Consider the following 12,785-nt stretch of genomic DNA (forward strand, 5'->3'; position numbering starts at 1 on the left):
CCCTTACTTACTGGGCAATCACTTGCTACCACCTTCCCCTACTTGGCAGTCTGGCTGGACATCTGAAGTAAGTTCAGAAAAATCAGTGAGGGACACAAAGCAAAGTTCATACCAAAGTGAGGAGGCCTTTCCCAATGCCGGTTTACTCTTGCTTCACTGTCTGCTAGTCGTAGAAATCCAATACTCCCTTAAAAAGCACTTCGTAAACAACAAGTAGAAGAAAGGTCATGACCTTCCCTAGTTGCAAGCTCACTACCAAATGTGACTGAGACAAACATTGAAGCGCTTACATCAGAACTCAAAGAGCATGGGAAACCGGACCTTTCAGTGAAGGGAAGCAAAGCACAGTATCTCACCAGCATCTCGAACCTCCTTTCAGTCACAGCCCAGTGTAATACTGGGGCTCATAATTCCACCACCACTACACTATTATAATGACACTATTACGTGTCATAGCAATTCATCAAGAAAAGCACATAAACTGTTGGTGGGAATGTAAATAGATACAGCCACTATGGAGAACAGTATGGAGGCTCCTTAAAAAACTAAAAATAGAATTACCATATGATCCAGCAATCCCACTACTGGGCATATACCCAGAGAAAACCATAATTCAAAAAGACACATGCACCCCAATGTTCATTGCAGCACTATTTACAATAGCCAGGTCGTGGAAGCAACCTAAATGCCCATTGACAGACGAATGGATAAAGAAGATGTGGTACATATATACAATGCAATATTACTCAGCCATAAAAAGGAACGAAATTGGGTCATTTGTAGAGACGTGGATGGATCTAGAGACTGTCATACAGAGTGAAGTAAGTCAGAAAGAGAAAAACAAATACCATATGCTAACACATATATATGGAACCTAGAAAAAAGGTACAGATGAACCGGTTTGCAGGGCAGAAATCGAGACACAGATGTAGAGAACAAATGTATGGGCACCAAGGGGGGGAAGCGGCAGTGGGTGTGGTGATGGGATGTATTGGGCGATTGGGATTGACATGTACACACTGATGTGTATAAAATTGATGACTAATAAGAACCTGCTGTATAAAAAAATAAATAAATAAAATTCAAAAATTCAAAAAAAAAAAAAAGAAAAGCACATAAGCTGTTTCCTAAGCCTCTTCCTCCCCCCCAAAATGTCTAATCCATTTCATTATAAGAATGCATGGTTACTAGGAACGGATGGGCCTAAAATCAGATCCAGCTGCAGTTTCCACTGGTTCTGTGCTTTGAACAAGTCTGCCTCTCTACCAGCCTCATTTTCTGGACCTGCATTTTAGGGTGGTTCAGCCTACCTCATGGTGGAGTCGAAAGAATATTGTGCAAGAGAAAGAGATCGAGGACTTCCCTGGTGGCTCAGTGGTTAGGAGTCCACCTGTCAATGCAGTGGACACGGGTTCGAGCCCTGGTCCGGGAAGACCCCACATGCCGCGGAGCAACTAAGCCCGAGCACCACAACTACTGAGCCTGCGCTCTAGAGCCCGCGAGCCACAACTAGTGAGCCTGCCAGCCACAACTACTGAGCCTGTGTGCCACAACTACTGAGCCCACGCGCCACAACTACTGAGCCCATGTGCCTAGAGCCTGTGCTCCGCAACAAAGAGAAGCCACCGCAATGAGAAGCCCGCGCACCGCAATGAAGAGTAACCCCCGCTCACCGCAACTAGAGAAAGCCCACACGGAGCAACGAAGACCCAACACAGCCAAAATAAATAAATAAATAAGTAAGTAAATAAGTAAATAAATAAATAAATTTATATTAAAACACAAAAAGAGAAAGAGTCTAGAAGACGACATGGAAAAGAGTGTATGCTCAATATATAAATGACAATTGATCTAAATGGGTAATTCTCACCATTTTAGCAAACCAGAATATTTCATTCACTAAAGACTCTAAAGATGGCAATTTCTTTAAAAAATAGAAACCAAGGTAATCCTCGAAAAGACCCATCTCCTACAGCCTCTCTCAAGAGCACTGAACAGAATGCTAAGACTCCACGTGTCAATTGCAGCCTTGGTGCCTACGACCCAAGGGCCCTGTATCCCTCTGTCCTGTCCAAGCTCCCTGTGACCACGCGGGCCCTGAACTTAGGTTTTTCCCAGATCATCTATGTTTCACCAATGCAATGATGATGAAGAGAGCTCCAGAGAACCGAGTAAGGATGAGCCTGGTCCTGGCGCTCCCTCTGAGGCCTCAGATGGCAGAGGTTTCAGAGGTAAACTCATCAAAACCAACACAGGAGCTTCCCAGAACGAGGGAGGGGCAGAGGAGGAGGGAGGGGGTCACGCGGAGCCTCCATCAGGCCTGCACCTCTTCAGGAAGACGGCACCATGGTTTGGTGGTGCGCTGAACCCCCACAGCAAGGTCTGTTCACAGTGGGAGGTGACTGGAAAGCGAATGTCCTGTGTGGGGCTGGGGGCAGGCTGAGGAGGAGAAACACGGCAGGCTTCAGAGCTACAGAGCCACCTGGAATCCCTGCCCCTCCAGGCACAGCCGCGGGCCGGTTATGTGATGAGCTTGGGCCACAGCTCCCTTGACTACAGAATACAGATGCCCATCTTGCTGGGCTTTTGCAACGGTAAGAAAGAAACTAGGTAAAAGCACCTGGCACAATTCCCAACACACAGACCAGCTAAGTAAGAGGGACTGCTGTTACCTGCTGTGTGTCTCTCTGGGTGATAGATGTCTTACAGTCATAGGTGAAAAAAAAAATCAAAACCTTAGCAACAAGATCGTTATTTTACTTTTTACAATTAAGTTTGTCTAAATTGAGTCTCTGGAGGACACTGGAATGCCGTAAACTGATAAAATGCTGAAAACTCTCACAATACTGTGCAGAGAAGTACATGATGAGAGAAGGTTTACAAAATGCAACAATGAAAGCTGGTGTGAAGCACACACCCGGGGGGGCATCTCCGAGTCTAAACGACGCTGTTGAAGAGACTGCACGTACCAACAAGCAGTGCGTCACATCTGCGGAGGACTGCCCAGGGGCGCACGTCCTATGCCATTCGCAGGCCTCTATGCAATTTGCAAAATGACTGTGCTCTGGAAGCATCCATTTGTTTACTATATAAAAAGAGATGAGGATCCAAGTGTCTGACCAAGTATCCATGGAAAACAAGCCCAGGCTTCTTCCAGATATAAAGCAGGCCATGACTCACAAGCTCTGTTTTTCAATCTAATAGCAAAAAGATGTCTTGAAATGAGCACCAAAAAAATGCCAGAGAAACCTCAGTCAAAATATACAGGACAAAGGCAGGCACTGATGTATTGATATTTCCTGCTATCATATTAGTTACAGCTCTCTGTAACCAAATGCCTCAGGACCCTGTGTTAATCACTACCTGTGTTAGCCAACTAAACACACACGAGGCTCTTAGGAGGTGTTAATCACTCCCATTTTATGGAGGAGAGAACAAAGCCCAGGGAGGTTAAAAACGGGCCCAGAGGTGGAGTCCGTAAGCGGAGGAGCTCGAGCTCAAACCCACGTGTGCCTGACTCCAAAGAGGTGAGGGTTTTGCTTTTCTAAACTCGTGCCTTCTTCCTCCCCAATCAAGAACTCTTTCATAAGCAATCGTTTATTACTTATTTTCTGTTACCTCATGAGGTTTTTTTTTTTCCAGTACAAAGCATTGTATGCATTTTAAAGTGGCAAAGTCTGAGTCAAACTAGACTGTGCCTTTATGTGTCCCTGATGCTTGGATGCCAGGACATTCCATGACATCAAGACCCCAAGGCCCCTGTGGGAAAAGATGCGGGTGCAGATCCTTAAGACGCACTGTGCTGGGGCTCCAGTGGGGTCCCGCCTCGGGGGCGCGGGTGGTCAGGAAGGCATCCCAGAGATGGAAAGCTGGCCAGAGAGACAGGACGTCCCAGCAAAGGAGCGTCTACCACACAAAGGGCAGGAGGAGGGAGGGGGGCTGTCGAGAGCCGCAGAATGTTCCAGGCCTTTCGTTTTCCACTCTGTCGTCCAACTCTTTGAAACCCGGTCCAAAGGCAGAGGCAGCACTGCTGATCTGCTAAGGTACCTCCGCTGTGTCAGAATGTTTCTGCCAAGGAGAAGGGGGCCACAGAGACACCTCTGCCTGATGTAAAGTCTGCAGCAAGTCGGAACTTCATCTGTTTTCTCCCTTGGAGGCCTGCTGGCTACTGATGATGCTAAAAGCCGAAAGGGACCCCCAGAAACTGTGCTCAGAGGCGCCTGAGTAGCTTCTGCTCACCAAGACCCACTGTGTACGAACGTCCGTGCAGGCAGCTCCAAACAACTGCGGTGGGGCCCCCACGAACAGTGTCCAAACAGCAAGGACCCTGGAATCCCCGCCCTGGGTTGGAATGCCAGCGAACCCGCTTGCCAGCTGTGTGACTGGAGCAGGAGCTGCGCCTCTCTGAGCCCCCGTCCTCCGCGGCGTGGAATGAGACAAGCCTGGTGGCCAGAAGAGGATGCGTCTACAGTCGGTGCCCCGGGGCCCGCAGCGCTCCGGCATGGTGCCCGCACACGCGCCACGTGTCCTGCTCGGCACGCCCCGGCCTCCACCGCCGAGGGTCTGCTTACATTCCTTCTCTGTTAGAGGGCAGGCTCTCTGAAAGCAAGAACTGTTCATCTTTCCAGGCCCTGCGCCTGTGCGTGCTGGCAGAAAGCAAGGGATCGACGACGCCGCAGGGAAAGGCAGATGCCACCAACCGGGGAGGTGAGCGCTCACACACACGACAAGCCGACGCCCGCGCGGACGCGGACGCTCGGCAGCCGTGCGGAGGAGGGGAGACCCGGGGCGGCGCGGGCCTCAGGTCGCTGCCAGAGAGCAGCTGGCGGCGTGGCGTCCCGGGCATCTCCGCGGGCGGGGAGGGCAAGCCCTTCCTCACACAGCTGTCCTCGGGGAGGCGGGAGCCACCGCCTGGCACAGCAGGCACGACAAGGATGCCTCGTGCATCCCCCCCCCCCCCCGCCCCCGCCCTCCGGCCACGCCACCGGGGGCTGGAAACCTGAGCAGGCCACCCAGCCAGCCCCGCGGTGAATGTTCTGGCAGCGAGGCTGCTCCAGGCTGCAGGAATGTGACTTTACCCAAAGCAGGGGAGTCCAGAGTATGAAGGCTGCTTTTGTAAAATTTTTAGGGGAAAACAAAATTCAGACTTACTTTCTACCAAAAAAAAAAAAACCCCAAAAAACAAAACCCAGCTCTCATCTACGTGTACTACTTGTCCTCTGCTCTTGACAAGCCACAGGGTCTGCTTGCTGTCTCCTGGACTAAGCTGCCCTGAGCTCCGACCCCTCGGCTCTGCTGAAGACCACGTGCAGCCCCACCGTCAGCTCTGCTCCAGGTACCCTCGGTGCTCTGCTCCCCGGCTGTCCTTGGGCCTTTCTGGGGAGAAGACACCATTCTCTCCTCCGCAGGGAGGGCGCTCTCCTCGCCCTCGGGCTTCTAAACGAGCTGCAGGAGACGCCATGTGTGTAGGACAAGGTCTCTCTTCTCCAAAGTCGCGGAGAAGCAAGTATGAGCCTTTCACCAAACCACACCTTCATCACCAAGACCTCCCAGCGAAGGCCAGACAGAGCTGGCTGTGGTGGGCAGGGTTAACATACGGAAATCAGAGTCAGGGACACGAAGGGGTCCTCAGTTTCATCCACTCAACAGATATTCATTTACTCTGCACCAGAAGTCCAGGAGGCCGGAAATGCAGAAGCAACAGATAAACCTTGGGCTGAACTCTTCCTGAAAGTAGAATGAGTGTGTTTCGTGTGCAGTGGTGTGGGATCTGGGTGTGTGTGCATGTGAATTGAAGAAGGCATGTGAGAGAAGGAGATGCAAGGATACGACGAGTTTGAGGGTCTGAGGGTGTGACAATGGGAGTATATGTGCAACGGCTCAGAATCGGCGGTACCTGAGGGCTAATGCTAATAGAGGGTATTCTGTTCACCCGGCCTCGTTACATTAAGCGGTCTAGATTTTCCAAACGACTGGAGATTATTCCATCGAATGGAGAAACCAAGAGTTTTGTTTGTCTTTTATCTCATGAATAAGAAGGGGCTGGGGAGACCGAGAATGCCCATTTGGGTGTCTTGCCAGCAATGGGGCAGGGTTCCAGGACCCTGACTGCAGCAAGATGCGGATGGGCCTCCTGCAAGAGAACAGTGAAGTCAGCTTTGAGATTCAGAATCAAGTGCACAGAACGGGGAGAGAGAAAGAGGGACCCAAGTGTCCTTCCCGGGTAGGAAGGTACTGAGATCTGGGGGCGTGAGAAGGAAGCCCAGTGCCCGTGGCCCAGGACGTGGCCTGCAAATGCCTCCCAGCAGCCCTTCAGCTCTCTGCTATGTTTGTCAGCAAAGCTGATACCAGGAGTCAGCACTTTCTTCTGCATGGTTAGTGCCCAGGCATCAGGTTTTAATGCAAAAAGCAAATGTACCAGAGTCAAGGCACACCCAGTGAACGTTCTAGAGCACCTCGTCCCGTCTTTCTGAGCTGCGGTGTCCCTTTTAGGAGATGGAGAATCCTGCCCAGTTTGCAGGGTCTTATGGGAAGTGCGGCCATGTTGCAAGGCACGGGGTAGACCGCCAGCAATCAGAGATGCTGTTCTTTCAACCACAAGGTAAAGTTTTAGAGGGACCCTAAATCCAGACATAAACATAAAAACCATGCCTGTGGAGCCTGTGAGCAGTGCCCCAACTCGCCGGCCCCAGGAGAAGGATCAATGACGGTCACACAACCAAGGAGGCCGGAGGGTTTCCTGGGAACGCACGTGTCTCCTTTACCCACAAGTTACCGAGAGAGATGCCCTCGCTCTACCTGTGGACAGTGCGGGGTGAGGACGTGCCGTCTGCAGCTGCTACCGTTTTGTTACCATCACTGGGAGCCCCAGCTCTGCAGGCTTCCTGGGTCACGGGCAGGATCCTCATGTCACCTGAAGCTCTTAATGCCTACACAGAGGCAGTGCCAGTGGGGCTGGCAAGTGACAAAGTCCGTGCAGTCTGAGAGCTCAGAGACTAAAGAGTCCCGCTTTCCTTCCCTGGACGAGGGCACCAGAGAAGACAGGGAAAGGGACTCGCCCAGGGACCCCCCATTGTTAACGGCGGGGCAGACCCTAGAACTAGTCACCACTTGTGAATTACAGCCAAGCGCCCTTCCTACAATGTCCAAACTGTGGTTGTCTATGCAAACAATGCCCTGCAGAGAAGCCGGTCTCACTGGAAGATTCATGCACTTTCTAGGCGCAAAGCTTTCTGAGCGCAAAGCTTTCTGCTCCTTGCGCGTCTCCGGCCTCCTGCGGGAGGCGGATGACCCAAGGCTGCCCTGCTCTCTGCACGGCACCATCCAAGCACAGCTGCACATTCACAGCTTTCCGGCCTGATGCCCTTCCGATCCCTGCCAGTTATGTCACTGTAGCAAAATCCTCCTGTTCTGGCCCCTCTCACGACACCCCGTCCTTTGCCTGCCCTTCCTGATGGGGCTCCATCCATCACGCTTTCTTCAAACGACCCCCTGAAGCCTGCCGGGTGAGTTCCCTTCTCTGTGCGGTCACATACCTCTGTTTATACTGCGAATACAAGTCTTTCCGTCCCAATGACAGCGACCCAGACCTCTCTCTCGCCTACACATGGGATCGGGAGAGCAGAGACCGGAAGCTTTCATCTCCCCCAGGTACCCAGGGCACTTGGCACAGGCTGGCGCTTGACAAGGACTGAAGAACGGAAGTGACCAAGCAGCCACTTTGTGCAAAGCTGACGGGGATGTTAAGATGTGCAAGTCAAGGCCCATCTCCTCAGCTGCTGGATTTCTGGATGAGAAAACATAACTAAGGGAAAGAGTCAGAAGTTCTGGTTCTCGGAAAACAGACATTTCCACCTTCCTGATCCCTGGGGCGTGTTATCTTGAGGGGGGAGCCACAGCACCCCACGTCTTTGGGCCTCAAGTCACCCAACCTTCGGAACAAGAAGATCCCCTCCAGTGCTGGGAACTGTCACACTGACCCTGCTTTGTCAGCTGTGAAACACCATAAACGTTCTATGTTATAGGATGCTGCAAGTATAGGGGAGACCACAGTGGCCTTGATGGGCTTCATTTTAGCTTAAAATGTCATACATTTTAGCTTCTGGTCCACGGGGCATCTCCCAGGCCACCAGAAACATAGGTTGACGAAATGGAAATGGGATTGGCTCTCAGTGCAGGATCTTATTTTAAGGACATATTTTGACATAAATGTCAACAACCCTTTCTCTCCTCCCAGTACTTTTGCACAGAAACTGTTGGTCATCCTTGATGATTTCACATTTTTGCACACAAATGTTCAAGTTTACGTTTATCTCTTTTTCATTTTCACACTCAGCCAAAACCTGACCATTTGAGCTACCTGGTGGTCGTCACATCTCCAAACCCCTGGAGCTTAGCATCATACCTGGAACGTGCACAGGGCTGGGAGGGTCCCTCCAGCCACTGAGACCCTTGGACCAGTGCATACCTCTCCTACCTGAGTCACGCCCCACCGGCCCCGTGCACAGGCTCTCCATGACCTTTGAACTCACCCTAAAGCCACCAGGTGCCCTATAAACAAGGGAAGTCCCCCGGAACATGTGTCATGGTCATGCCACGTTAGTAACTGGTAGGCAGACATTTCTGGTGCTCGAGTAATTTGGGGAGATGCAAGTTAAATCAACAGTTGTCCCTCGTGTGGATTCCTCGGGGCTTTCTTTGTGCTCTTGGGCACCCAGAGCGTCCCAGGGGTAAGGGTACAGAGAGGGACACGGCATGCTGTGTTTAGCAAATCCACTGAACCACAAAGTTCGTCTGAGTGCATCTTTGAAGACAAGTGTTCCTCAGGACGCATGCTTGGGGATAGCTGCCCAAAACTCCTTTTGATCCCTGCGGTTCTAAGTCCCAGCTCAGAAGTGAGATGGAGAGGATCTGAGCCTCCACGTGGCAACTCCTTCACACATGTCCTTCCTGAACCTCAGGGTAAACTCCGTTCAGCTCCATTATACAGATGAGGCACACAAGGGAGGCTGAGGTCAGAAACAGCCTGCGTTTCAGTGCCCTGATGCCTGACACCAAACACCAGGCTTTCCCCTCGAGCCCCTTCCTCCTTGAGGTCAATCTACCTCAGACCTAAAGCCCATAATTCTCTAGTAGTTCTTTATTTGAAGAGTGCCCCCTTTCAGCTTTGCACAATTTTCTCTCTTCACTCTTTCCTACCTTCCCAGGTCTGTCCCCAGGAAAAAGACAGTGGCAGTTCTGCTGGCTGGGGGGGGCCCTGAGGCCTACACAGAGGGGACGGCAGGTGACGGAAGCCCTCGGGGACATGGGCGCCTTCCCCCAGTCTGCGACACGCAGGTGTTTCCTGTGCTTCACGTTGCAGGGAGCTGCAGGCACAAGTAAGCCTGTCTCAACATCTTAATTTTTAATAAATGGCTGTGAAAAAACAATCACAGCTGTCACCTGTTTCTCAGTGCTCCCAGCAGCCCCTCTTTGAGAAAACAATGTTATTCTCCTCTATTCACAGTGCCTGACTTAAATTAAGTGTTTGATCTGAATTAGACTCGCTTATTTATTTTCACTACTATGCTCTAGAAATAGAAAACTAAAACAACAATGACAACAAATGGAAGGCTGGGTAAAACCATGCCAGGGTGAATGGGCGACCTCACGGTGGCAGAAAAGAAGCCGTGGTCCCATGAGGCCCTCCCCACACGACGCAGGCAGGGGGCAGCTAGTGGCAGCAAGCTCGCCTACAGGCACATCTGCAGAGGGGAATCAAGCCAGTTGGTTGAGACTGCGGAAAGCTTCCCTTCAGGCAAGAGGGAGGCAATTTTGCATTAAGAGAACTCTTTAATCCATCCCAACGCTGGACCATCTCATCCTCCAGAGATGAAAACGAGTCCAGTTCTCTGTGTTCGTTGGCTGCGCATCTGTCTTTCCACCCACCTCCCCCCAGGGCTCTCTCCCTCCCATCCTTCCCCAGCTCAGAAAAAGCCCAAAGCAACTTCCAGCGCTCCAGGTTGAAGTTACTTTCCTGGGGCTTTAATGAGGCACGTTTCTCAGCTGCTAAGCACACGGCTGAGGCGACTCTGTGGGGTTCAACCCCACTTGCCTCTACCGATCATCTGTCATGCGCCCTGCTGCAAGCCAGGCATCTGCGGGCAGAACTGTGCCCTCAGGAAGCCAGCATCTAACAAAGGGAAGTCAGAGACCCAGACTTCAACGATTGAAAGCTCCGTCTCCTCATCTGTAAAATGCAGATGATGCTATTGAATGCACATAGGTCCCGAACAGACAAGGTCTGTAAAACAGAGACAAACAGAATAAGGTCTGTAAAATCGGGGCAGGAAGAAAGAAGTCTCTGAAAATCAGAAGGAGGTTGTCGGGGACAGAACCCGATCCAGACATCTGAACAATACACGGGAAGGCCGTTCCTGTAGTCCGTTTATAACAGTAGTCAAATTCAGAAACTTTTTTAGTTTTTCACAATTTAAAGAAAAATTGTTTTTCTGGACTTTTTTTTTTTTTTTTTTTTTTTTTTGTATTCCTTGAATGGGAAGAAAAACCAAGCAAAATTAAACGAGACAAACTGAAAACAAACCCTACACCCTCATTTTTCTCTTCTGATAGGTAAAATGCTGGGTCTGAGTGAGGCCTGATGGAAACAGAAGCCCCTACAGGCATTAAGAGCAGGTCATTTGGCCCAGGATGTCACTGGCTGCATCTTCAGGAAACTCAAATGTGATTTCAAGATGCAGCCTCTCCAGCGTAGCACTAAAGCAGTGACAGCTGACACGGAGAGCTGACTATCCTGCCTACACACTCACCGGGCCAGCACCCCTGCAATCTCAGGCATGTCATCGTTCAATTAAATTTAAAGGGAGCTGTGGTGAAGCTCTTCCTTTCCAGAAAGGAGCGCACACGCCATGATCAGGGTTTCTCAACTGCGCTCCCAGCTCCTAAGATTCTGTTTAACTGATTACTTTTGCACCACGAGTGCCTGCCATTGAACCTGCTTGGGGAGCCTGACTGATTTGGAGGAGTATCCCTCCAATAACTGGGTAAAAGTGAGGGCAAAGGGCTGCAAGGTGTCTCCAAAAACAAAAGTGAAAAAGGCTCATCCTGGAATTCTTTTAAACTGGCGTTTTCTGCAAGACCCACCAGGGTACAGAAGATGCATTGGCACTGGGCGATGGTCGTCATCTGCTCCACTGGGTACTCCCCGAGACACAGCTTGCAGGACACCAGCGGGTCCAGGGCCAGGTCCCAGGTGGGCCGGCACCGCGCTGTGGTCATGGCAGAGCAGTCTGAAACGAGAGAAGCACAAGTCATCAGACCCTTGTGGCCTCCACCGGAACCGAGGCAGGGGTCACTCCTGGCTGAAACTGGGGCTCTGGGGGTGGCCAAGTGAACACTGAGGGGCCCGGGGTTTTACAGTCCTCTTCTGGGTCCTCTGAGAAGTTTTAGCCAGAGGTCCCCGATCTGAGTCTGTGGGTGATTCCTTTCCCGTATTGATGGTAATATTCAAGGCGGCGAGTGATCTACCCGTTGGCATCCTTCCCTCCACCCCTCCGGTGGGTACTGAGGAAGACGCCGTCCACTAACGAAGCACCCAGCTCAGGAGGGCGGAACCTTAGCAACCCGACGAAGAAAGCTTTTGTTAAAATAGTTACTGATCAGATCAAACTGTGCTCCAGTCTCTGCTGTAGAGATATCCTGGGGAAACCAGTTGGGGAAGTTCTGGCCTCTCTGTGCCCTCCCAGTAGAATGGTCCTTCCACACTGGTTTCGGCCCTCACCGCCCAGGTGTCACCTGACCTTCCAGAAGCAGCTCAAGCACCACTGCCTCCTAAGTCCTGGAAGACTGTCTAAAATGTAAGTTTCAGGGAGGCAAGGGCCTTTGGCAGATTTGTTCATTCATGTGGGTCAAGTGTATCCAACAGTGCCCGGTGTGTGACAGACACTTCACAATCATCCATGGGACAATCCTCACTTCCCCACCCTCCCCAACATTCTCTGTGCACATCCACCCCTGGTCTGTGTTCCCCTGATAACAGGCATCTTCCTATTGCTATGTTACACACCGATTTCCACTGCTTACTGCTCGGGGGAACAGAGAAGGTATGAGTGTCCAGCTCTTAGCTCGGCTCTGACCCACGGTGGCCTCAATAATTGCCTGTTGATTGACTGAACTCTTGCATCTAGGGAAATGGCTCCTCACTCCTAGCGTGTCCCCCCTCAACTTGATTTAAGCCTTGCAACACTTATTTTGCACCTGTGGTGGGTAAGTATGTGCTTTATTCTACCAGCACCCCCTTGTCCCCCAAACTCAGAACTGAGAAAGATTCAGTTAAAATTTCAGATAAAATCCCCAGCCATCCAAACTCTCACTATCTGCTATCCAAATCTCAGGACCTAAATTGATTTAGAGAATTTGATATCCTTCCCTACTGAACCCCTAACCTCACTCTCTGAACTGAGGCATGAAAAGATTTGGATAGAAAGACACACATTTGGATAGAAAGATACATTCCCCCCGAGTTTGTGAGGCCATGAAAAGAGGGTTTGTCTTGTTCAACTCCACATGTACAGCAGAAGACTGTATGCATAACGACAAAGATACACACGTGAAGGGAAAGAAAACAAGACAAAACAATACCAACCAATGACCAGAACGTACACAAAATGGCTCTCGGATCTTGGAAAGACTCAAAGATGTATGAGACAGAGTTCCCCACCTTAGGGTCTTTGGATTCAACTCAGGAACATCCTTTGCCAAATAAAAAGCTAATTGGTAATAACACA

General features: G+C 50.8%; 1 protein-coding gene across 10 annotated transcripts in view; it reads right to left on the minus strand.

Annotated features, from left to right (window-relative positions):
• Positions 1-12,785, minus strand: part of RNF144A (ring finger protein 144A) — a 118,759-nt gene that overhangs the window by 27,303 nt on the left and 78,671 nt on the right. For all 10 annotated transcript variants that reach the window (XM_036872378.1, XM_036872379.1, XM_036872381.1 and 7 more), the window contains one exon: positions 11,143-11,288. In XM_036872378.1, the coding sequence (XP_036728273.1) occupies positions 11,143-11,277 (135 nt within the window). In that variant the 5' untranslated portion in view covers positions 11,278-11,288. The remainder of the gene's footprint in view (positions 1-11,142; positions 11,289-12,785) is intronic.

This window comes from Balaenoptera musculus, chromosome 13 (genome assembly GCF_009873245.2).
Source record: "Balaenoptera musculus isolate JJ_BM4_2016_0621 chromosome 13, mBalMus1.pri.v3, whole genome shotgun sequence".
NCBI classification, from domain to species: Eukaryota; Metazoa; Chordata; class Mammalia; order Artiodactyla; family Balaenopteridae; genus Balaenoptera; species Balaenoptera musculus.